Here is a 22573-nt window from a genome sequence, read left to right as displayed (position 1 = left end):
TTTGTGAGGAGAAACCTGAGGTAGTGGTGGAATATATCAAAGAGAGTGACGCGCTTGAGAACAAAGTAGGTTTTCGCGTTGCGGCGCGCAAGTTGGGCAAGTTTAGCGCGGCATTTGGAGAAATATCGCCCTCAACACCCTTCATCCTGGAACTTTGCCTTGACCGTGGGCCTTTGACTCGGCGGAGAGGACCATAACGTCCGTTTTCATATCTCCTTCTGCCTGTTCCCTCCTTTCTCATCCCTCTACTGCTGCTGCGTCTTTCAATTCAGACTCATCCCCAGGTCTCATCGTCCTACTGATAGATTGCGCGGAGATTACATCACCTGCCATTGATATTCCCTCTCACGATCCGCACGTCGCCTCCGCTGAGGCAGGCAATACACGATGAGCGAAATTGTCATCAACCCCGACACCTTCTTCGAGCGCCTTCAAACCCTCTACAACGCTTGGAAAGCAGACAAGAGATCGGGAAATGAAGTCTTTGGCGGCGCGGACAGCATCTTCATCTTGACGGGCAAGGCCGCTGATGAGACTGTATATGTTAAGAACAATGCAGTACATGTGAGTCGCGCCACCTCTGATTCGGACTCTACGCGATGCCGTAATGAGCCTCTGAACTCCAAGGACTGACGGGTTTGGGCTGCGCTACAGTTCTGGCTTCTAGGCTATGAATTCCCCGCCACATTATTGATTTTCACCACTGCTGCCTTCTACGTTGTTACCACGGAGAAAAAGGGTGAGTTTCGCACACATGGTGACAATAGCCGGCTTCCCCAGTATCTGACTGTCTTCTCCAGCAAAGCACCTCCAAAACCTCAAAGATGGAAAGATCCCCGTCGAAATCTTTACCGTCCATATGAAACAACCCGAGACGCGAACCCAAGCCTTTGAGAAATGCATCGATATCATCAAGAATGCCGGAAAGAAGGTTGGCATCATCCCGAAGGCCGATGCACACGGTCCCTTCGTCGACGAATGGTTCAAGATGTATGGCGACCTCTCCAAGGAAGTCGAGGAAGTGGACGTTTCAGGCGCCTTCTCTACTGCGTTCGCTATCAAAGACGAAAATGAGCTGAGAAATATGCGTACCGCAGCCCGGGCGGCCAGTGGTATGATCTCAGACTACTGGGTTGATGAAATGTCCAAGGTGCTTGATGACGAGAAAAAGGTCACCCATCGCCAGCTATGTGATAACATGTCGAAGAAGATTGATGATAATAAGTTTTTCAACAAGATCTCCAAGTTGCCGGGGGATTTTGACAACCAGCAGCTGGATTGGGCATATGGGCCTATCGTCCAGAGTGGGGGACAATATGATCTTCGACTGAACGCTCAACCGACCAACGACCATCTTCATTCCGGTTGCATCATTGCTGGGGTTGGATTCCGATACAAGACCTACTGTTCGATGTTGGTACGAACCTACTTGATCGACCCGAGCAAATCGCAGACGTCGAACTACAAGCTTTTGCTTGCTGCGCATGACGCCGCTTTGAAAGAGATCAAAGAAGGTGCGCTGCCCAAAGACGTCTACAACAAGGCTCTGGGCGTCATCAAGGCTCGTAAACCTGAACTCGAGAAGAACTTTGGTAAAGATGTGGGTTCAGCTATCGGTATCGAAGTCAGAGATTCAAAATTTGTCCTGAACGGCAAAAACACCAAACCTCTCAAAGATGGCATGACATTCAGCGTCACCACCAGCTTGTCGGATCTTACCAACGACAAACCTCAAGATAAGAAGAGTGGCAATTACACTCTTATTCTGACAGACACAGTGCGAGTGACCAGGGGGGAGCCGGTTGTTTTCACGAAAGAGGCACACACCGACCTAGACTCGATCGAGTTTTACTTTAAGGACGACGAAGAAGAGACAAAGCCGAAGCAGGAGAAGGCTAAGAAGCCCGGCGCTAGCGCTATTGTTACATCCAACATCAAGACGACTCGTCTCCGAGGAGCCAATCGGCAGGACAACGCCAAAGAAGAGGAAGAGGCACGCCGAAGAGAGCATCAGAAGGAATTGGCAGCGAAGAAACAGCGTGAAGGTCTAGAGAAGTATGCCGAAGCGACTGGGGATATAAATGGCGAGAACGAGAAGAAGTTCAAGAAGTTCGAGTCATATAAGCGCGAAGGGCAACTTCCTCCACGCGCCAAGGACCTGATTGTCTGCGTGGACCTCAAGGCGTCGACCGTGATTATCCCCATCATGGGCCGACCGGTACCATTCCACATCAACACGATCAAAAACGTCAGCAAGTCTGATGAAGGCGAGTACACGCATCTACGCTTCAACTTCTTGTCTCCAGGTCAAGGTGTTGGGCGCAAAGACGACCAACCTTTCGAGGATCCTCAAGCACACTTTGTCAGATCTTTGACCATACGCTCCAAGGATCAGGATCGCCTCTCAGAAATTTCGGCGCAAATCACCGAACTTCGGAGGTCAGCTGTTCGTCGAGAACAAGAAAAGAAGGAGATGGAAGATGTCGTGGAGCAGGACAAGTTGATCGAAATCCGCAACCGTCGGCCTATCAAACTTACAGACGTCTATCTTCGACCTGCGCAGGATGGCAAACGTGTTCCCGGTGAGGTCGAAATCCATCAGAATGGTCTTCGATACTCATCACCCCTCCGTCAAGAGCATGTCGATGTGGTCTTCTCCAATGTCAAACATTTGTTCTTCCAACCTTGCGTCGGTGAACTGATTGTGCTGATCCACGTCCACCTTAAAAATCCCATCATCATCGGCAAACGCAAGACGAGAGATGTCCAATTTTACCGCGAAGCAACAGATATGGCATTTGATGAGACGGGTAATCGGAAGCGGAAGCACCGATATGGCGATGAAGAGGAATTCGAACAAGAACAGGAAGAACGAAGACGCCGAGCCGAGCTCGATCGACTTTTCAAGAGTTTCGCGGAAAAGATCTCGGATCAAGCCAGGGACTATAATGTGACGGTGGATATTCCGTTCCGGGAGCTCAGTTTCAACGGTGTTCCGAACCGTTCCAACGTTCTGATGGCGCCGACGACCGATGCGTTGGTCCAATTGACGGAACCGCCGTTCACTGTCATCACGCTGGATGAGATTGAGGTCGCTCATTTGGAAAGAATACAGGTAAGTCAAATTCGTGGTGTGAAGTTTTTGGCTTGACTGACATATGGCGCAGTTTGGACTCAAGAACTTCGATCTCGTCTTTGTCTACAAGGACTTCCACCGACCGCCAACACATATCAATACGATTCCAGTGGAGTCGCTTGATAGAGTGAAGGAATGGCTCGACAGCGTGGACATTGCATACACCGAGGGACCGCTCAACCTGAACTGGAGCACGATCATGAAAACCGTGGCCACTGACCCACATCATTTCTTCACCGAGGGCGGCTGGAATTTCCTGGCCACAGAGACCGATTCTGAAGACCAGGAGGAGTCTGAAGAGGAAAGCGCCTTTGAGATGAGCGATGGCGAATTGGCGGCAAGTGAGTCGGAAAGTGAAGAGGATAGCGAGTTCGATGATGACGCGAGTGCGAGTGACGATGAGGGGGAAGCAGAGAGTGGGTTGTCTGATGAAGGGGAAGATTGGGATGAGATGGAGAAGAAAGCCAAGAAGGATGACAGGAGAGGTGGCATAGAGGACGAGGAGAAGGGAGGGAGGAAGCGGAAGAGATGAGCTTACCGCGAGATATTGCCTTTGCGACCGCTTTCTCAGGTGCTGGAATGGTGGCTCCGAAGCCATCGAATTAAGGGAATGTCAACGCAAGGCAATGCAAAAGCAGGTGTTGCGGGGGGAGATGAAAAGTCTGCCTACAGTTCCTATGCCGTTGCTGCTGTATTGATAATGGGCATCTATCTTCAATAGTGCTGGTTCATGAACTTTGCTTGGGGGCGCACCTTATGCTCTGCATGCTCGGACTTTGCTGTAGATTCAGTACTCGATAGAGCTTTGAGGACGACGCTAGAGGTCTATGAGAACAGGAGGCAATTGTTTGATCTGTTCCAGACCTGTTGGTCCTTGGTGGCTGTCGAGGCTACATATCTGGCGAGCTGGATCAATTGCCGTCGGCCGAGAAAGCGGAGGTTTCTCCGAACATCTCCGACCCGCTTCCCATCTCAATAGCCGAGAAGACTGTAAGACACGGAATTAGCTGGCCTTATTGTCAGACATTCTTTCTATCGGCCTTCAATTCTTTCCATCGCAGTCCATAATCCCCTGAACCAGCACCGTCAAACACATCAGTCTCCATCGATCACAAGTTGAAGTTCACGAGTCGACCCATTAATTCCAATCAAATCCAGTACAGAACAATCAACAATTCGAGGAACGAACCGAGCGAGAGGAAGGTCTCACCAGGCATTGAACACTGGAAATATTTCGGGCGCTGAGCGTTGAGGAGTGTCGTACCGCTCACCTCGCTCGCTCACCTGGTCCCCTTCCTCCCGTCTCTGTCAAGGTAAATACATACATACATACATAAACGAACAACAGACCGAGAGACAGGCAACAAGAACACCGACAGAGGACAGAGCGGAAAAATGGGACCCTCGCTACTATCCAAGTCGCTCCAAGCCGCTGGCATCACGACCTTCGCGAGCGTGTGCGCCTTCGCCGTGTGGACGAAGCACTGCCACTTCACGGCTCCCGCGCAGTTCAACCCGGCCACCGAGCCGCTCTTCCGCTCTGCGTGGTTCGCCAGGTTCAACCCGCGCAACCACGAGGCCACCTACGACGAGTGCGTGCGCCGCATCAGTCTCAGCAAGATCCGGCCTGAGCTGCTCGAGGATGCGCGGCAAGGGGGGACGAGGCTGGTCGAGGAGTTTTGCAGGGGCGTTTGGGGCGGGCCTGGTACGTTTTGATTTTGATTTTGATTTTGATTTTGATTTTGATTTTGATTTTGATTTTGGATTTTTTTTGTTTTCGTTTTTATTTTTCATGGTTTTCCAACTCCTTCCTTCCATCCCTTTTTTGCTCATGCTGGAGGAAGAGGGGTGGCGATGTACCTATCCAAGGCAAGATTCTTTGGAACGGTCTGGCTTTTTGTGCTTCCCCCCGGGGGGGGGGGGGGGGGCGAGCTGGTTTTCGCCGGCATCGCTGGCCGCGAGAAGTTGTCTGTGGCGGCGGCAAACTCGTCAATGGACTTCTGGACGGCCGTTCACATTCTTTTCACTCTTGCCTCTCTGCCTGTCCTGCTCTTGCTCTGCTCCGGCAATTCACGCACTGCCCTATTCTGCGCCTCGATCACCCATCTTGCACAAGCAAGCAAATTCTAACCACCCGTCCCCCTCCAACCCCCGCCCTTTCTTTTGCTCGGGGGTTGGTTGGAGGAATCTTGAATTAAAGGCTACACAATCCAACGCCTCTACCTACAATCCAAATACCGCAACGACACCACGACGGCGCACCAGCTGTGGACGCCCGCGCAGCTGCGCAGCTCGACGTACGAGGTGGGGACCGAGATCACGGATCACTTCGTCGTGCTGGACAAGACCCCCGACCGCATCCTCATCCGCTGCGGCGACTCGCCCCTGCACAATCCGGACAAGCCCCGGCCCTCGGATGGACTGTTCGAGATGTGCGCCAAGGCCGATTTTGACCAGGGCTTCGCCGAGTTCAGGCTGAAGAGCATCTTCTACGTCGGCGAGGGCGAGTGGGCGTCGGCGTCGGCCGTTCAAGGGAAGGGAGAGGATAAAGAGGCCGCGGCGACCAAGTGGGAGAATCGCGGACCCATGCAGGGGACCATGCTGTACGCGCACAAGTTGTACACGAAGTTGTGGATGGAGAGTGCGCTGAAAAGGGTCAAGCAGTGAATTGGCGCTCGGGAAGGAGACAATTTCTGGAGACAGGACGGTCAAGTCACATTGTAAATATTGGCCTTTGATTGGGAGCAACAGAGTCATTTTTGATGGATTAATCCCCAGCTGCTGTAGTATCTGTGTTTCCCTCAGACTCTGTCTGATCAATGGCTCTGGCATGCTCCTTCGGCCCAGAGTTGTTCCAATTCCAACTCTGCTAAGCTGTTCGGCTCTCTCCATTGCTCAAGAAAGCAGTTCGTCACCATGATATCCAGGTACACCCTCCCTATGGACTTCGTCGCCTTCACTCATGAAATGCCGTGTCCAACTCGGCCCTCTTCCATTGGTGACTGCGAAGCTCTCTGTTTGATATGGTGTCAATGCATGCTGTATCGGGCATTCTAGTGTTGGTCGCTGAGCGTGTTTGGACTTGTTGAAATTGAAGCCATTCAACCAGTGTGGCGAACGTAGTAGTAGTAACCGCTGGTCACATGCTTCTCCCAATGTCCGGCCGGGAAGTCACCCTTCAGCGTGTCGTTGTATTCTCTCAACGTCCAGCTTCCATCGAGTTCCTTGCACCAGAATTGCTGGCTTGCACCGGGTTTGTAGGGTGCCAGTTGGGTTGGTTGCTGTTGAGCGGCTTGGAGGTTGGCGAGCAAGATAGCGTTCTGGGCTTGGATTTCTGCAGCAGTCGCTCCCACGAAGTAGGCTGGTGCATTGGGCATGGCAGCAAGGGCAGCGTTGGCAGCTACGGCGGCGGCGGCGGCTTGTGCAGGACCCGGGGCTTGAGACCATGGCGAAGTGAGTGGGAACTGGAGGGGACTTGGTGCTGTATAGTATGGTGAGTAGCTGTACGGGTAGAATGGGGTGCTCGATGTAGAAGTGGCAGGCAAGGTGTAGCAAGTGTATGCAGAGGAGGTGTAAGGCCAACCAGTTGAGGCAGTAGGAGGGCTCATGCCGTAGTAGAGGCCATTCACGTAGTAGCCGGCTGGGGCACTCGAACTGCCCTAAAGTGAGGTGTCAGTGAGGTGGCTCTGTTGAAAGCAATAGAGTCAATGACTTTGCTTACTGGGAAATAGTACATGGCTGGTTGAGCGGGTTGGTTCGACTGGTAAACGGGTGCTGGTGGATGAATTCCCTGTGCACCTCCTTGATTAGACACGTAGAGATAGGTTCGAGGCCAATCCGCCGGGTTCTCCCAGTAGCCGGTGGAGCCTTGCGTGTTCACGGCCGAGGGATTGGGAAGTTGGTAGGTGTAGAAATGGGGCATGGTTGGTTGTGAGGGCAGCAAGAGAGAAGGATTTTGACTTTGGTGGATAAGACCCAAGAGAGATGGAGAGAGGTGAGCGAAAGATCTCAGAAAAGGATTTCGATATTGACACAAAATTCACTTGCAACGCACCTGCCGATTGTCTGGATAGAAGCCGTGGTTCTCGTCGAGGAAGATGTACTCTTGCTTGACGGGCTCAGCGGCAAGTTGGACAGAGTGAGCCCATGGCCACGGGCCGCAGGAAAAACACATGGCGGAGATGATGGTGGTGGTGTTAGTGATGAAGCCCAGGAGCTGGAAAGATATGGCACGACGAAAAAGATGTCGTTGACTGCGCTCAAGGAGCTGGAGATGAAAGGAATGAAATGACTGGGGACGAGGAGGGACTGGCAGACATGGCAGATGTGGCAGAGCGCAGCCATCAACTTTGGAACTGGATGAAGGACACGTTCAACAAGGTCAACAGGCTCAACAGGCTCAATAGGCTCAATAGGCTCAATATGGTCATCAGGCTCAACATGGCTTCCTTCAATCAGTCTTCACTTCCCGCCGCTTGGTCTTCATGCGACGGAGGCCCCTGCCAATTCTTCTCCCATTCGTTTTCCCATTCTTCTCCATTAACTCCCTCCTGCTCAATCGGCCAGGCCCTTAATCAAGAGTCTTCACAGAAGCCAGAAAGTGACATTGAGTCTCTTCGCTTGTTGTGCTCAAAGGCCAAGCAGTAGATCTGCTATTGCCACGCTGTAAAGGTGATGCTCCTCGCCCTTGTCCTGTCTCTTCCTTTTTGTCTGCATCTCACCCCGACTGTGCCGATTCTTTGACTGTCGTCTTCATCGACAAAGCCGCCACATGTTGCTGAACCCCTCACACAGTCTCATTGAAATGATGCAGGCCATGACCCTAAGTCGGAGGTGTCCAGAGACAGAGAAGAGCAAGAGACGGTGGAGGTGGAGAAGAACGAGAACAAAGTGAAGACTCGCCTCGACCTCGGCCTCAACACCAACTGACGCGCTCAACACGCACCGAGACACGCTACCGAACACAAACGCGCCCAACACGCCCGACACGCCCGACACGCCCGACACGCCCGACACGCGTTACTCGTATCGATAAAGATTCTGCCGATCGACGTCATGTGCCACAATTGTGCTCCCGTTGTAAGTCAACAGATTCACTCTCCCTCCGGATCTTGCCAATCACAAGCTGAATAATACTTGGTAGTAGATACATCTATATATGGTCTGCTGAACCGCACCCCGCAAAACGACTATCCCCTCGAAAGCTTTGCGGCAACGGCTGCCTGCGTCCCAACGCGCAGGCAGCCTTGTCGAGCCTCGTGACAGACGGCAAGACCCAAGGTTCGATACACTACCTCAATCTTCGTCTTTTGATGCATCGTTGACCACCCTTTGTATGCAGCAGTCCGATTCCTCGAGGCACACCATGGCCATCAAAAGCGAGGACAATATCGTGGCCGCCCCCACTCACGTCATCGACCTCTCGCTCAAGCCAGAAGACCGCTACAAAGCCCTCGCGCAGACATACAAGACCGAGCTTCGAGGTCTGACAGCTTTATTCAATAGCCTACTCAGCGACATTGGCCTCTCCAGGCTCTATCATGGCCCGATCAATCTTCTCACCCGATTACTCCTCCGAAGCCTAAACTCTGCTGTGGAGACGGCCGAACTTCGTGGGATAGCTAAGGTAACCGGGGTCCCGATGCATCTGCTCGTCAGCTTCAATGTAATCTTGGATTGTCTCATGGGGTGCACCTCAGGCGCGGTCAAAGTCCTGGAAGCGGGTCGGCCCAAGTTACAAACCCGGATGCTGCACTTCCGCACCCTGGACTGGTCAATGGACCCCCTCCGATCCATCATCGTCCAGCTGGAATTTGTTCGAAGCAGGTCCGCAACGCCTGGCCGGATTGTCGCTCGAAGCGTCACATATGTCGGTTTTGTTGGCATCTTGACGGGGATCTGTGAAGGTTTGAGCCTGTCTCTCAATTTCCGGGGTGTACACAATGCCGCGAGCAGGCGCGACCACGCGAAATTTTACCTTCATCATCTGCTCGTTCTGCTTGGATACCGTCAATCAATATCAAGCATTCTGAGAGAATATATAATATCGGAGGATCCAGAAGACGATCAAACCAAGAGCCTCGAGGAAATCTCGGAAGAGCTTGTGCCCCGGCACACCACTGCGGCGTACCTCCTCTTTTGCGACGGCTTGTCGACGATGGTCATTGAGAAGGATTATGAGACCGGCGTGGTCCGACGATCCAATACCTTTATCGGTGTCACAAACCATGATGAAGAAGACTGCGGGTTATCGACCGAAGCCACCCCTTTTACGGGTCAAGTCTCGGCCAAGTCTTCTGGAGTGAGAGCTGGAATGGAAGCAATTATTGAGGAGAGCAGGGATAGACTCGACGCTATTGCGCTGAGATGGAGAGCTTGTCTGCGAAAAGCGAAAAGAAAGTCGAAGAAAGAAGGGAAGGATCCCGCCCAAGTCGAGCAGAATCTCGCAGTCACAACGGACGAGGTGATTGAATGGGTGGCGTCGTATCCAACGACGAACGAGCAGACTCATTTTGCGACCATCATGGATCCTCTCAGCGGGCAGGTGGTTTGGACACGGATCTATCCCGAGCCGAGTTGAAGGCCACTCCAGACTCTGTGCCATGCACCCCGTCCTTGATATGGAACAATCAGGTGGTGGCGTTTGGGAGCACTCGGTCTTCGATGGCGGACTCGGGCTGAGCGCCAGAATGGAAGACATCATTCATTGATTTTTGCCATGGGAAACAGACCCGGACGCATAATGAGGGAAGGGACGGTTCGAGTTTGCTGCACCAATACCCCTGTACGATTAGGTGTCTTCTGGAGCAGTCAATCGCCTAGTGGCAGGCAGACAGACAGTTATAATCGAAAAGATTTAAACCAAAGTTCCTTGTAGTTGATGATCTTGTCCGGATGGCGCCGAGTTTGCCTGCTTTGGCTGGGATGCATGACGAATTGACTCTGGATGAAGCTTTTTCCATATATAGAAATATGGAGAAATGGACATGCACCACACACACAGAGCATCCCTTTACTCTTTTTCCTCCACTGCCACCATCACCACCATCAACAACATTGACTACACCGGACATGTCAAATCACTCACTCGTCCACTCACTGGCTTGCCTAAAGGACCTTTCTCCTACCGTAATTGCGAATGTCTTGGTTCAATGTCGATCGCTTAGGTCAGTGAGTGTGCAAAAGGAAGCGTTGCCTGCCGGGTCTATCAAGACTCGCTCAACTACCGCTCCTTCATCTCTGCTTCTTCTTCTTCTTCTTTTATTTCTCATATTTCTTCTCTCTCCTTCGTGCTATCCATCTGTCAAACAACCTGCTTCTTTTCCTTTGATCTGACATCCAAATTTCCTCAACCCTCCTTCTCCATCTCAGTTTTCGTTCGTTCCACCACTTCAGACATTTATTGACCCAGACCCATTATTTGCCATGGCCCACATGATCCTGTCATGCCTATCTCTTGCTCTGGTGTCCATATCTTTACTCGCCACAGCTATGCCGGTTCCAGAGCCGTTGGGCACAGACTCCATTTCGCAAGATTCGCTCCTCGAAGCCTGGGTGGAAGGCCACCGTCCCGGAAAATACCTGCCTTGCACAGCGGATAGACTCAAGGTCCGCAAGGATTACGACTCGATGACTCCTGAAGAGCGCAAAGCTTACACCGATGCCATCAAATGCATGGCAACCAAACCGTCCCAACTTGACCAAACCCTCTACCCTGCAGCCACCAATCGCTACATGGACTATGCCGTCATTCACGTCCTCCGAACAAGACAGGTCCATCTCTCCGGCTTCTTCCTGACCTGGCATCGCTATTTCTTACATCTGTTTGAGGAAGATTTGGCGAACGAGTGCGGCTACACCGGCGCCATTCCCTACTGGAATTGGCCTGAGACTGCAGACAATCTTCATGACAGCGCCATCTTTGACGGGTCTGAGCATTCCATGTCTGGTGACGGTGAATACCGCGACAGCGGTCCTGTGGTGCTCTCGTCGAGCTTTCAGCTTCCACAAGGATCGGGAGGAGGCTGTATCACTTCTGGCCCTTTTGCTGATTGGGAGGTGACAATGCAGCCTATCCCCATCAACTACATTATCCAGGGACTGGAGCTGCCTCCCACAGCTTTCGAGCTCAATCAAAGCTGCCTGACTAGGGACCTCAATACCTACGCCGCTCAGTCTTACACGAACTACGATGCGCTCTACCAGTGCTTGGAGACCGAGGACATCGAATCTTTCGACGCCCAGATCAACGGTGTGCTCGGCGGTGGTGAACTGGGATTGCACTCTGGGGCTCATTTCGCGGTGGGGTCTCCTGCGTCGTCAATATACGTCTCGGTCATGGATCCGGTGTGGTGGCCTCTCCATGCATTCTTGGACAACGTGTACGCCTCGTGGCAGAACCGCCACCCTCTGATTGCAGATGCCGTCTATGGTACCGAAACTGCCGTCAACGTTCCACCGAGTGCTGATGTCACGCTCGACACGATCCAGCCGGATTGGGGATACTTTCAACAAGATCCAATTGCCGTGGGAGAACTCATCAGCACGACATCCGGGCCATTTTGCTACGAATACGACGTTTCGTTTTGATCGACCATCTTTCGACTTCGACTTCGGCCAGCACGCAGCACAACTCTGACGGCCGCGACCTGCAACATTATGGCAAAGTTATTGTGTTCGGATTGAGTATGTTTCGCCAACTAGTTGTGGTGCAATTGCTGGTGTAGTGGTCCCGCACGACTTGCATATGCTTTCCACAGTGGGGACTGTGGTATTTCGTGAGGCTTTTCCTGAGGGCATTATAAAATAGGTTCAGGGTAATACACGACAGACGATAGACGATAGACGTTGACTAGCGTTAATATCATCAGCATAGTTCCCGTACACGATACACTCGTGGCTCCACTCAACTTTCGCCGGTGTGATATGACGTCCCCGTTGTCCACTGCACCGATTACCTCCATTCTGAATTATTATTAGTAGTAGTGATAGTGGTATTAGTAGTAGCTATATCTGTTATAGTTACCAAAAGATATGACATCCTTGATAGCCTTGGACATTTTTATTGTTCCAATAGTGGGGTTGTTATGGAATAGAAGTGGCGACGGAGAGCCTCCGAGCCAGCAGCTATCGGCAGCCTTTGTAGAGATTTACGTGAGCAAGGAGGTCGTCGTCCTTTCATCCATCCATTCATTCATTTCGTCCTCCGCCACTCACTCACCTCCCATGGCAGGTCGTGTCGGTACATCTGGAGCACATCTGCCTTTCCGCATAACCAACGATCAAGTGGTCTCCATCATTTCTTCTTTTTTTTCGTCTTGTCCTCGACGCTGATCCACCGCTTATCCACACCCCTCCGGCCCATTTCCTTCTCAACCACGTCCCTCTGATCGCCCTGCACGAGAATCTCCATCACGCCCGGTTTCCCGCCGACCAACTGGCCCACGCTCGCGGATCCCGCGCATTTCTTCTGCAGCTCCGGCCCCAGTATGTGCGGGTTGATGCCGAAGACCTCCAAGCCCGATATCTTGGTCACGACCTTCGTGCCCGAGCGTTTCTCGACCACGATGGTGACTTGCGGAGGCGGACCGGGCTTGGGCTTCAATGCCGGATCGGGCGAGTCGGCATCGTAGGTTTGTGAGTTGCGGAGCAGAAGCCAGTGTGGGATGCAGAGATGGGTGTCTTCGAGGATACGTTTGAGGAGAGCGTCACGGGCGATCTCTCCTGCTGCCAGGACGCGTGTGTCGGTAGCAGTAGAGTTCGAGCCGAGGATATTGTTGGAGATAAAAGGGTCGAGTTTGATGAAGCGGGCGGATGATGTGTTTTCCGTGAGTGTTGGGTCGTTTTCGATGTACTTCTTGAGGAAGGAAGAGATCTGCGAGGAAGTGTAGTATGTTGTTTTGGAGGGGATGAGGTCAGGAACCAGTTTGTTGGAAGCCCGATAGATGGTTTGCAATGTGAGTTTCTGGCCGAGGGAGGTATCGGCTCCGCTGGCCAAAGGCTGTGTGGTGTCCACGCCGGCTGCTGACGTCTGAGCTTTTTGCTTCGGTAGTTTGTACGGTTCAAAGTTGACAACTCGGTGATCATCGAAGTCGACATCCAAAATCACCGTCTCCCCGCCATTCCGATCTTTGGATTTGACAAGCACCTGTTTCTCTAGATACTTGATAAACTTCTTCGTGTTTTTCCAAGAAGTCTTCTTGATAGTATAGTGTTGGTTCTGAAAGCGTAGATGTGGTTGTACCATATTCGATATCACGAATGACGGCTGTATGGGAAAGTCGAGCCCGTGATGTGGAGGATCGGCGGCTTTTTTGGCGTCATACAGCGCGTAGACGAATGCTTGTACAAATGCCTCATCGACTTCGGCGGTCGATGGTTCTTTTTCGGCTTCTGCTTCATCCTCGTGAGCCTCCTCCAATCCATTGTCGGCATGGTTCCCGTTTTGAGCCTCGCCCCTTGAAGTGTCGAGGTTTACACCCCCCTCTTCTTGGGCATCGTCATCCTCATCACTTGCTTCCAGGTCGAGCCTTTCCACTCCATCTTGGATGTCGCCGGATGGGAATTCCCATCCATCTATCATCTCCGGGGCAGCTCGGCCTCCACTTCCAAACTGGCTCCAACTCCAAATCTCGTCTCCCTCCCAGTGTACGCCCTCCACGGCGGCACCTTTCGCGCCTTGCACCCGGCCTAAACTCGAGACGTCGATCTTACATATGCCTACCCAAAGAGGTACAGTAGGCTTCTTCAAGCCGGCGACAGCAACAACTGATCCCGTTTTGGCAGACTCGGACCACGGTGGTCCACCAACGAGGCCGGGCGTCATCAGGTCAGCCCCGGTGCGGAGTTTCTCGACGACAAAATCTTGGGTGTGTAGTAAGGGCACTATTCCCGGGTTATGCCACAGCGTATACACGGTTGGATATAGCCTCGCATCTTTCCCATATTGAATCCATAGTATCCTCTCTTCTTGACCAGGATGTGCACCCACGTACACTGTGCCCGACACTAATGTTGCATGGGGTCCGGCGTGAGTTGTGAAGCGCGCGGAGAGGCATGTCTCAGGAACAAGGCTCGTGCGGACGGAGGTGAGTGCCGGGGTAGGATGATGGATCGAGGAGGAAGGCGGTGGGTTCTCTGCCGTGGCTGCGGTGGGATCGATCTCTTCCAGGGTCGGCACATGTACTTGGTAGTCGGCGATGATCTGGTCGGCGAGTTTGCGGCGATCAGAAGATCGGAGGGGCGAGAGGTTCTTGATCTGAGGTTTCTTCTTGAACATGTTGGAAGGAGGAGATGCTGGCGAGACCCAAGGGTTATAGAGAGGGATCGAGATTCACGAGCGGATGGATGTTTTGTGCGGGGAGGCGCACAATGTGGAATGAGATTAAGCGATCTGGTACGTGGGAGGAGTGAGAATCCACCAGACTCGAACTTTTGATGTCTCCGCCTGCAGAGATTCCAGAGAAGTAAACAGCAACAAGATAATGAGTTCCAGCAGTTGAGTCACCACGACTAGAAAGTGTGGTGTTGGAGTTTCACCCACCGTCGCCAAATTTGGAGGAGGGGACAAAATACGTCATTTCAAACTCACATCAAACGCCACCAACTGAGGACTGCTCAAGACGGCTGCACGCCAGACGGGGTTTTTACAGGTTAGGTATACATACGACGATGAAATAGGTACCGACTCCCCTTTACCGCTCCCCAAGTCACCTCCGTCTCAATGACCGTCGCCCTCAATTCAGGAAGCATAGATCCCGGCCTTCTTCTGCTGGGCCTCCTTCCACCAGCTGTCTGCATTCTCAGAGATGCCTGGGGGAACAATGTGCTCTCTCAGTTTGCGCTTCCCTGGCTGGTCGATGCTCAACGCGTCGTTCCTCTCCTTCATCGCCTCGTCCACGTCAAGCTGCTTGGCCTCTGTCAAAGAGCCCATCAGTGTCGGTGGGCCTAGTGGCAGTTCGTCGCCTCTGTCGACCTGCCAGAAGTGGTACAATTTGCCGTAGAGAGTTGCGACCTCCTCCATGGCTTTGGTTTCCAGATCGTCCCACTTGTCCTTTTGGCGCTTATGAGACTCGGGATAGGGGAGAACAAGCATGCCGGATTTGACCTCGAACTCGTGCGAGTGCCAGTACTTCTGTTCTTCAGGGTCTAGAGCCTCATAACGAGCTTTGGGGATCATGAACTCCACCCCGATGAGTCTGGCTCCAGGTTTGCACGAGTCGTAGATGAGACACTGTCGAAGATCTGCAAAAGGGGGTTAGCAGTCGGGGGAATTCGTCGCTGTGCTCATTCAGGGGTTTGCACTGACCTTTGCTCACATGCGAGCAAAAGTGATGCGCCGAAACTGTCCTCACAACGCCTTGTCGAGCTTCATCGGTATAGATGTGAAGAGCATGAAGGTACTCGCAAATGTTGTGCAACGGCTTCATTTCGGGCTCTGTGGTTCCTCGCACATGAGTCTGGATTCCCAAATACAAGAGCCACGACTTGAACCAGGCGGTCGGGCTGAAATGAAGCGCCCATGAGGCGAGTCCAGAGAGACCTGGACCGACGACTTGACTTGAACTCATGGCTGATAACGCGGCGTGCTGTCTCTGTGTTTCTTTTTCCAGATGGATAGATCCTGTAAGAAGAATAAGAATAAGAAGAAGAAGAAGAAGAAGAAGAAGAAGAAGAAGAAGAAGAAGAAGAAGAAGAGGAAGAGGAAGAGGAAGAGGAAGTATGATGGAGAGAGGTGCCCTACGAGTGAAAAGAAAGTGATATACATCGCCATCTTGAAGTATTCGGGGACTGATGTCACACTGCGTCCATGTTCGGTCAGTATTCTTGGTATGACCTCGCCTGGTCGTTCATCCTTGCCGTCCATCGGATGTCGCTCTTCTCCATCATTCCCCTCCGTTCTCTGGTGCTCTTATCGCTCTGATGCTAAAAGAGAGAGCGAAACGAAAAGGTGCTTGCAGCTGATGAGAGGGCCATTGATATATGTATGACCTGTTCGAATCTGGATTGATCCTCGCCCGGCCAGAGCGTCGGATGCGCCTCCCGATGTGGCGAGGGAGGCTTATACAGTACGTGCAGGCGGGGATCTAGACGATGTACTCCCTACCTCGTACGTAACACTGGAACACGAAGAACACCGCACAACACTACTGGGTACTCGGTACCTAGATTGATTACTCGCGAACGAGAAACCTAATTCCGCATCTACGGTTTGATCCTAGAGACTGAGCGAATGCCGCTTTAACCTGAGCAGCCCCTGAGCAAACACACCGGGGGCCTAGTGGCCCAATCTGGCCCCTTGCGATCGGCTATACAGTACTTGCCTCTCGGCTACGCATCTGTTTCAGACCAGTGTCGGGGAACGCGGTAGATTCCCTACCTTTACGCCGCTGCCTAAACTGTTTTAACAATGAAAGGGGTTTGTGTTCATCAAAACCGACAGGATCATGCCTGCATATAAAACGGCCCACGAAGAATGCCTAATGTGCCAATCTTGGTCCGCCCGGATTCGGATGCCGAGAAGCGGACCAACTACATAAGCAAGTTGTGGGGGTACGAGTTAAGACAGCCCTTGGACAGCTAAAAGCTCCCGACGACTCTGATTCGTCCTCCGAGATGTCGACGAACGTGGTCACATACGCCTGATATCAATCAGCAGTCATTCGTCATCCTGCTTTCGACAGTGATCTATTTATTCGAACGTTAGATATTCTATCATGATTCAAAGCAGAGGTATCAACATCTGGCTCCTTTGCCAGTCCTGTAATCGTTTGAGAATATACCAACTCGAGCATAAACCATTGGAAAAAAACTTTTTCTCAAAAGAAGATGGCGAGACTTCCAATGGTTCGTCGCCCGTCGGATGGTTCTGATATTCCCGGGGATCCTATGCCGCTGATCAAATAGATGTAGCGGGACTGGTCGTAGAAGTCCTTGGCTTAGAAGTCTTTGGCCGGCGAGTGCTGGTAAAGACGAGCTTGATGGTCCGGGTTGTGGTAATCACGAATAGCAGCCATTCAAACGCTCCAAAGACTGTCGCCGCCTTGACCGACCCACAGCGGTTCTCTTCTGCCGGACATGCATTGCTCCCTATGTTCACAGCCACAGCAACGAACCCAGCAAGCCATGAGAGGAGAGCCACAGCCTCGACGGCGACACGAATATAGCCAATCAATGTATGGTCCGCGAAGCTGATTCCGGCAATGAGGAGGAAGATGACGCCCAGAAATGTCCACGCAGCACAGAACATTAAGAAGCCCCACGCATCCGGGACGCCGTAGTAAACGTAGAAGTTGCCGTACTCGAAGTGTTCGTAGACAGTGTGGCCGCGAAACACGTGGATAGCTAGGCGATGGGGTCAGACTCAACGGTGCGTCGACAGAGGAGGGCACATTAGTTCTCCGTACCGTAGCCGTCTGTTCCCATCACGATGATGGCGAAGAGGAGCTGCAGCGCTCGCAGGGCAAAGTCAACCGTTCCATTCGCCGCTATGTTCATGGCCATGACGTGCAGCGATCCCTTGACCGACATCGTCGTTTAGCATAGAGAACGCTGTGGAGCCCACAATTGCTGTTCAAAGAGGGCACGGCCGTCTTTCGTACAATCCAATTCCTGAGAAATGATGCCCAGTGCTGTATGGCGCAAATACACCCAGTTTTGCCGACAAACGCCGAGAGCGCACGAGTTTTGGGAATTCGGGAGGTAACGGGCACGCCGAACAACGAAAGAACTGAAGAACACGGCGAAGAAGAATCAATGGAAATCTGGGCTCAGGGAGGAGCTGATAGCTTATTGGCAGCGAGGGCGAAGGCCAGGCAACAGAATTCTTAAGGTGGATGTGTTGTCAGGCCAGTCCAGAAGTAGGAATTTTCTTCGCGACGGACTCAGCTGTAGGGGTGTTAATCTGTCAATGACACCATCTGGTCAGTGTCGTACTCGCTACTGCGTATGGAGTACCCGACAGAGAGCTCATAACTGGCGTCAATCACCGGTCCACCTTCAGAAACAAAACTGACAGGGGCACCACGAACCGGCACGAGCACATCAAACAACGGCGACGCTGATCAAAGGCCCGAAGAAGGAACATCTAAAAAAGTAGATTCGTAGTCAATCTAAATCATCTTGTTTCATTTGTCACCATTTCACCTTCGTGACATTCGGTTGTTGGCTTGACACATACCTACCACAGCCAACCCCAGCGTCTGTATGTAAAGTATACCGGTTCGGTCCGGGACGTTCTACATAGGAGCAACGTGGTAGAGAGATATCCTCAATCTTTAGATAGCTAGATACAGGCTACTAAGACCTCTAGGACTAGTGCTAAGACCTCCCTAGATAACATGATATCCCGGAGAGCTTTCTTGCTGTTATACTATAGCCTGGGGATTTCGAGTTTATTCGTCTAAAGGAAAACAAGATTGATCACGTCCCTGATGCCTCCCCGTTCCGATACTGCGCATCATGTTCGTGTCCTTGCATACTTAACTTCATTGCCTTCTGCAAGTCTTCGTCGTCGTGATCCTCTATCGCTGTGCCACGGCCCTTACCTTTGCTCTGATGGTATACTTCCAAGAGGCTTTGCTTCTTGATGTATTCCATCACAATCTCTTCTTCTGTCCTCTCTTGTGTCGTTTTCTCCCTCCGCTGTCCCTGTTGTTGCGCCTCGAACTCACTTTGCCTGGTGCCCGCGAGATGCCCTGGATCATACGAACAGGGTCGCTGGACGCTTGGTGACCCACCAGTCACGGCTGCCGCCTTCTTCGCCATCTGTTCGGATTCTCTTATTGCCCGCTCGAACTCCTCATCATCTTCCTCGTTATCGAGACCCATATTCGACTCCCATTCCCTATCGCTACCGCTCTGTCTCTGTTCCAACACACTCTGCCCCATGACTCGCTCCAGCTGTTTCTTAAATTCTAATGCTTCGCTTGCGTGTCGCTGAGCTTCGTTTCTGCTGGCCGCTATCGCCTGGTGCAGGTTCTCCTGCTCTGCCTGATGATCTGTAGCTTCTCGTTGTTGGCACTGAAGCCGAGACACGCCTTCCTGAATCGTTCGCTCCATACTGGCATCCTCTTCTACGTCTCTACGTGACGTCTCCTGGACTGATAGTCGGATGGTTTCGTTGATTTCAGCCGCTGTTCGCGATTCGTCCGGGGACGGTGAACCACCCATGGCGAGTATGGCACTCTCGGGATCTTGTGTCGGAGCATCTGCACTGGCGGACTGAGCGGAATCCGCGGTATGTCCGCAGTTTTGGCGGGCCACTGTGTCCTCTAGGTTCTTCTTACGCTGTGCTTCCAGGATATCTCGCACCATCTCGTCAGGGTTGCGGTTTTTCTTTAGGTATTTCTGGATCAGCTTCCACCGAACGATGACGTCTTGCTTTTCTGCATCGGAGCTCTGCAGCCACTCCTCGTATCCTTGAGCGACCCTGGAGGCGACGATGTAGTTCTGCACATTGCTGCCGAATAACTTCTGCACCTCTTTTTGTACCCCCTTCATCGTGTGACCGAGGATACCAGAGAAGCCTGCGAATGGTTTGGTTGCAAATCCTGCAACCCCTTTGCCGATTCCTTTGACAAAGCCGCTAGCACCCTCTTTCTGGGCGCCTTTCCAGGGCTGAGTGACCAGGCCAGTAACGCCATCGTACCAGCCAAAGCCAAACTCTTTTCCTGCTGCCACGGCGCCTGACTTAAAATCGCTAACTTGTTCTTGAGGGCGCACGGTATCGTCTCCCCAAAGCTTGGGGAGATTGTGAAACCCTTTGGTTAAACTCACTGAGATCTCTATGGGTGTCTGCACAAACGCCTTGACGAAACGCCCAAGGCCTTTGTTCGTGTGCACGCCAGTCTGAGGCAGCATGTCATGGTCCTTGCCGAAGGCGGATTCGTTCCGACTGCGGACTCGACTTCGGCTAGCGTCGTCTTGCTTGGGACTCAACTGGCCTTGCAATGCATCGGGCATAGAGCTTGATCCGATGTTCGAAGTGGGAGATGACACACCGGAGAGGTTGGAAGGGCTCCGAACACGAGCATGAGATCTCGGCGCATTCAAGCTCGTCTGACTGTGTTCTGGCGAAGTTGGCGGAGTTGATCTTTCTCCCGCATGTGAGGTCTCGCTTCCCCTTGCGATTGTCAGCACTGATTCTTGGGACTGCTGCCGGCTGGATCCAATCGGAATGTGTAAAGCTTTCACCATCTCCGAGGGAACCTCGACTAACCCCATCGCCATGCCGTTGAACGCCCTAAAACATGCCGCAGCACCTCCGGATATTGGATCCCAAGGACCTTCGTCGGTGTGATATTCTTGTGGTCTAAAGAGCTTCAAGTCACGGAAATCCAAAAGATTTGCATTCGCCAAAGTACAGGCAGCAAAAGCGCTTACCCTGACCTGGGTGCGCTTGATGCGCCACGCAGCAGGTCGAGATGGTGCAAGAGTGCAACGGAGTCGGTCAGCGTCGAGATATTGATGGAAAGACTGAGCGCCCATGTCGCTACCTCGCTCGGCCGCGATCTTGCTTGCGAGTTCTTTGGCGCGTTCCAGGCTTTCGGGCTTCAGGCAGAAGTTGATGGCATCGGCTAGTTTGTCCGCTGTGAGTTGTTTGTAAGGGATTGGATCGGGGCCGGCGCCTGCTCGCGCGACCATGGCGCCCCAGAAAGGCTGGTCTCCAAAGAAGGGAACGACTACGGTCGGCCGGCCTGCGCTAATGCCTGCCGCCGTGGTTCCTGCGCCACCATGGTGAACAACGCACGAGACGCGCTGAAAAAGCCAGTCGTGCGGCACGTTGCCTAGCATAAAGACGCCGTCGGGAATATGAAGCCCGTCCGCGCCCATGCCTCCCCAGCCTTTAGAAAGGAGGACACGCTGGCCAGTCTTCCTCACGGCCTCGAAGATGAGCTCCGTCATCGCATTAGGATCGTCCAAAACGATGCTCCCGAATCCTATGTAGACGGGCGGTGGACCGGCGTCGAGGAAGGCCTGGAAATCAGGGTCTGGGGTGTAGTTCGAGGCCAAGTTGAGAAAGTAGAACCCAGAGATGGATATGTGAGGGCCCCAGTCTTTTGGTTTAGGCATCAGCGCCGGAGACCAGCAGTAGGTGTGAGGGACTTTGAGACGGTGGAGCATCCCGGGGGCCCAGATCAGACTCACGGGATCCAAACCGAGACACTTCGCGCGAAATCGGTTGATGATATCACCTAGACCCTGCCACGAGAGGACTTCGATCATAGCATAACTTATGTAATTAGTGAGTTGAGGGTCGGCATTAGAGGATTGGATGTTGGCCAGCGGATGGGGAAAGGCCTGGGTGGGAGAATATGGCATGGTGAACATAATATGGAGAGGGATGCCCAGCTTCTCTGCGCAATGGATATGGGCGAAGCTTGGGGGGTTGGCGATGATGCAGTCGGCGACGAAGGGTCTTGCTGTAGGCTCGGAGCCAGAGTCGTTCTCAGAGGGCTCAGAAAGGCCATCGTCGGTAGCACGAAGGCCCATTCCGTCACCGGCTTCGTAACATGATCGCCAGCAGCCCTGAATGTACTCGGCAACATCCCTTCTTCGCTGACCGACATCTCCACTTAGGAGACTGCCAAAACCCGGCATCAAGCGGGGATTCTTGACCATGAAGGCCATTAGCCGGGAGGGGTCGCCACCGATGCTGAAGAATTCCAGGCCATTCTCCTGTACAAAGTCCTTGAAGTTGGGATGAGTCGCCAGACGTACGCGATGGCCGTAGGTGTCTTTTAAGACTTTTCCCAAGGCAACGAAGGGTTGCACGTCTCCGCGCGAGCCCACAACCTGGATGACGATGTTCAAGGGCGGGGGTGGAGGAACTCCCCCGTCGCCTCCTAAGGAAGGGGGAATGTAGGGGGATGGAGGCGGGCGACTATCTTGGATACTCTGGACCTCTTGACGTAAAGCAGGAGTAAAGATCTGGGACAAGCGGTGGTTGAATTGATTGATGCGGATGTTGATACGGCCGTCGTCGGTGACACGGGTACTGATGCCCAGGCCGTGCTTTTCGTTGGGGACCTCGCCATGGATCTGGCCGTAAGCAGGAGGTGGCATGTCGTCCTCGGCCGAATCGGGAGTGATGAGGTCGGTCATTTGCAGGAGGGCCTCCCGTCTCGTAGGTCTTGCGGGATCGGTCTGGACGGCAGCGGCAGCTTGTGCTTGCTGAAGCATGGATTGCTGCAAGACGGCTTCCAGGACCGGTCGGTCCTTTTTAGAGGGAGATTGAGTAGCCATGGTGTTAATGAGAGGTGACAGGCTGGGTTCACCTCAATCAGTCACGGCATCAGTATTATATCGTGGGAGAGCGACTGAGGCGAGTAGCTGAGTGAGGTGACGCGACTGCAGGGGGAGAGAGAGGGTCGGAAAGATTCTGTCATAGACAGGGACATAACTACCCAGTACCTGGACCTTGTCAATCCCAGGCGT

The 22573-nt window shown here is 52.8% G+C and overlaps 9 protein-coding genes across 9 annotated transcripts; 4 read left to right on the top strand and 5 right to left on the bottom strand.

The window, feature by feature from the left end:
• Positions 1-387: 387 nt before the first annotated feature.
• On the top strand, positions 388-3668 carry A1O5_07185 (xaa-Pro aminopeptidase; the record flags this gene model as incomplete). The annotated part of the gene is made up of 4 exons (XM_007747774.1): positions 388-564; positions 655-739; positions 801-3115; positions 3168-3668. The coding sequence occupies 4 exons, from the start codon at positions 388-390 to the stop codon at positions 3666-3668; spliced, it is 3078 nt and encodes a 1025-aa protein (XP_007745964.1).
• Positions 3669-4531: 863 nt separating this feature from the next.
• A1O5_07184 (uncharacterized protein) lies at positions 4532-5803 on the top strand (the record flags this gene model as incomplete). Its single annotated transcript, XM_007747773.1, has 3 exons — positions 4532-4841; positions 5337-5662; positions 5711-5803. 3 exons carry the CDS (start codon positions 4532-4534, stop codon positions 5801-5803), a joined length of 729 nt encoding a protein of 242 aa, XP_007745963.1.
• Positions 5804-6237: 434 nt separating this feature from the next.
• On the bottom strand, positions 6238-7058 carry A1O5_07183 (uncharacterized protein; the record flags this gene model as incomplete). The annotated part of the gene is made up of 2 exons (XM_007747772.1): positions 6238-6795; positions 6858-7058. 2 exons carry the CDS (start codon positions 7056-7058, stop codon positions 6238-6240), a joined length of 759 nt encoding a protein of 252 aa, XP_007745962.1.
• Positions 7059-8501: 1443 nt separating this feature from the next.
• On the top strand, positions 8502-9716 carry A1O5_07182 (uncharacterized protein; the record flags this gene model as incomplete). Its single annotated transcript, XM_007747771.1, has 1 exon — positions 8502-9716. The coding sequence occupies one exon, from the start codon at positions 8502-8504 to the stop codon at positions 9714-9716; it is 1215 nt and encodes a 404-aa protein (XP_007745961.1).
• An 845-nt stretch (positions 9717-10561) lies between these two features.
• On the top strand, positions 10562-11725 carry A1O5_07181 (uncharacterized protein; the record flags this gene model as incomplete). The annotated part of the gene is made up of 1 exon (XM_007747770.1): positions 10562-11725. One exon carries the CDS (start codon positions 10562-10564, stop codon positions 11723-11725), a length of 1164 nt encoding a protein of 387 aa, XP_007745960.1.
• A 706-nt stretch (positions 11726-12431) lies between these two features.
• On the bottom strand, positions 12432-14414 carry A1O5_07180 (uncharacterized protein; the record flags this gene model as incomplete). Its single annotated transcript, XM_007747769.1, has 1 exon — positions 12432-14414. The coding sequence occupies one exon, from the start codon at positions 14412-14414 to the stop codon at positions 12432-12434; it is 1983 nt and encodes a 660-aa protein (XP_007745959.1).
• Positions 14415-14876: 462 nt separating this feature from the next.
• A1O5_07179 (uncharacterized protein) lies at positions 14877-15705 on the bottom strand (the record flags this gene model as incomplete). The annotated part of the gene is made up of 2 exons (XM_007747768.1): positions 14877-15379; positions 15444-15705. The coding sequence occupies 2 exons, from the start codon at positions 15703-15705 to the stop codon at positions 14877-14879; spliced, it is 765 nt and encodes a 254-aa protein (XP_007745958.1).
• A 1328-nt stretch (positions 15706-17033) lies between these two features.
• A1O5_07178 (uncharacterized protein) lies at positions 17034-17665 on the bottom strand (the record flags this gene model as incomplete). The annotated part of the gene is made up of 2 exons (XM_007747767.1): positions 17034-17479; positions 17542-17665. 2 exons carry the CDS (start codon positions 17663-17665, stop codon positions 17034-17036), a joined length of 570 nt encoding a protein of 189 aa, XP_007745957.1.
• An 891-nt stretch (positions 17666-18556) lies between these two features.
• On the bottom strand, positions 18557-22381 carry A1O5_07177 (uncharacterized protein; the record flags this gene model as incomplete). The annotated part of the gene is made up of 1 exon (XM_007747766.1): positions 18557-22381. One exon carries the CDS (start codon positions 22379-22381, stop codon positions 18557-18559), a length of 3825 nt encoding a protein of 1274 aa, XP_007745956.1.
• Positions 22382-22573: the final 192 nt, after the last annotated feature.

Source organism: Cladophialophora psammophila (assembly GCF_000585535.1).
Source record: "Cladophialophora psammophila CBS 110553 chromosome Unknown aczJe-supercont1.10, whole genome shotgun sequence".
In the NCBI taxonomy this organism is placed as follows: Eukaryota; Fungi; Ascomycota; class Eurotiomycetes; order Chaetothyriales; family Herpotrichiellaceae; genus Cladophialophora; species Cladophialophora psammophila.
This window is presented reverse-complemented; position numbering and strand designations above follow the sequence as displayed.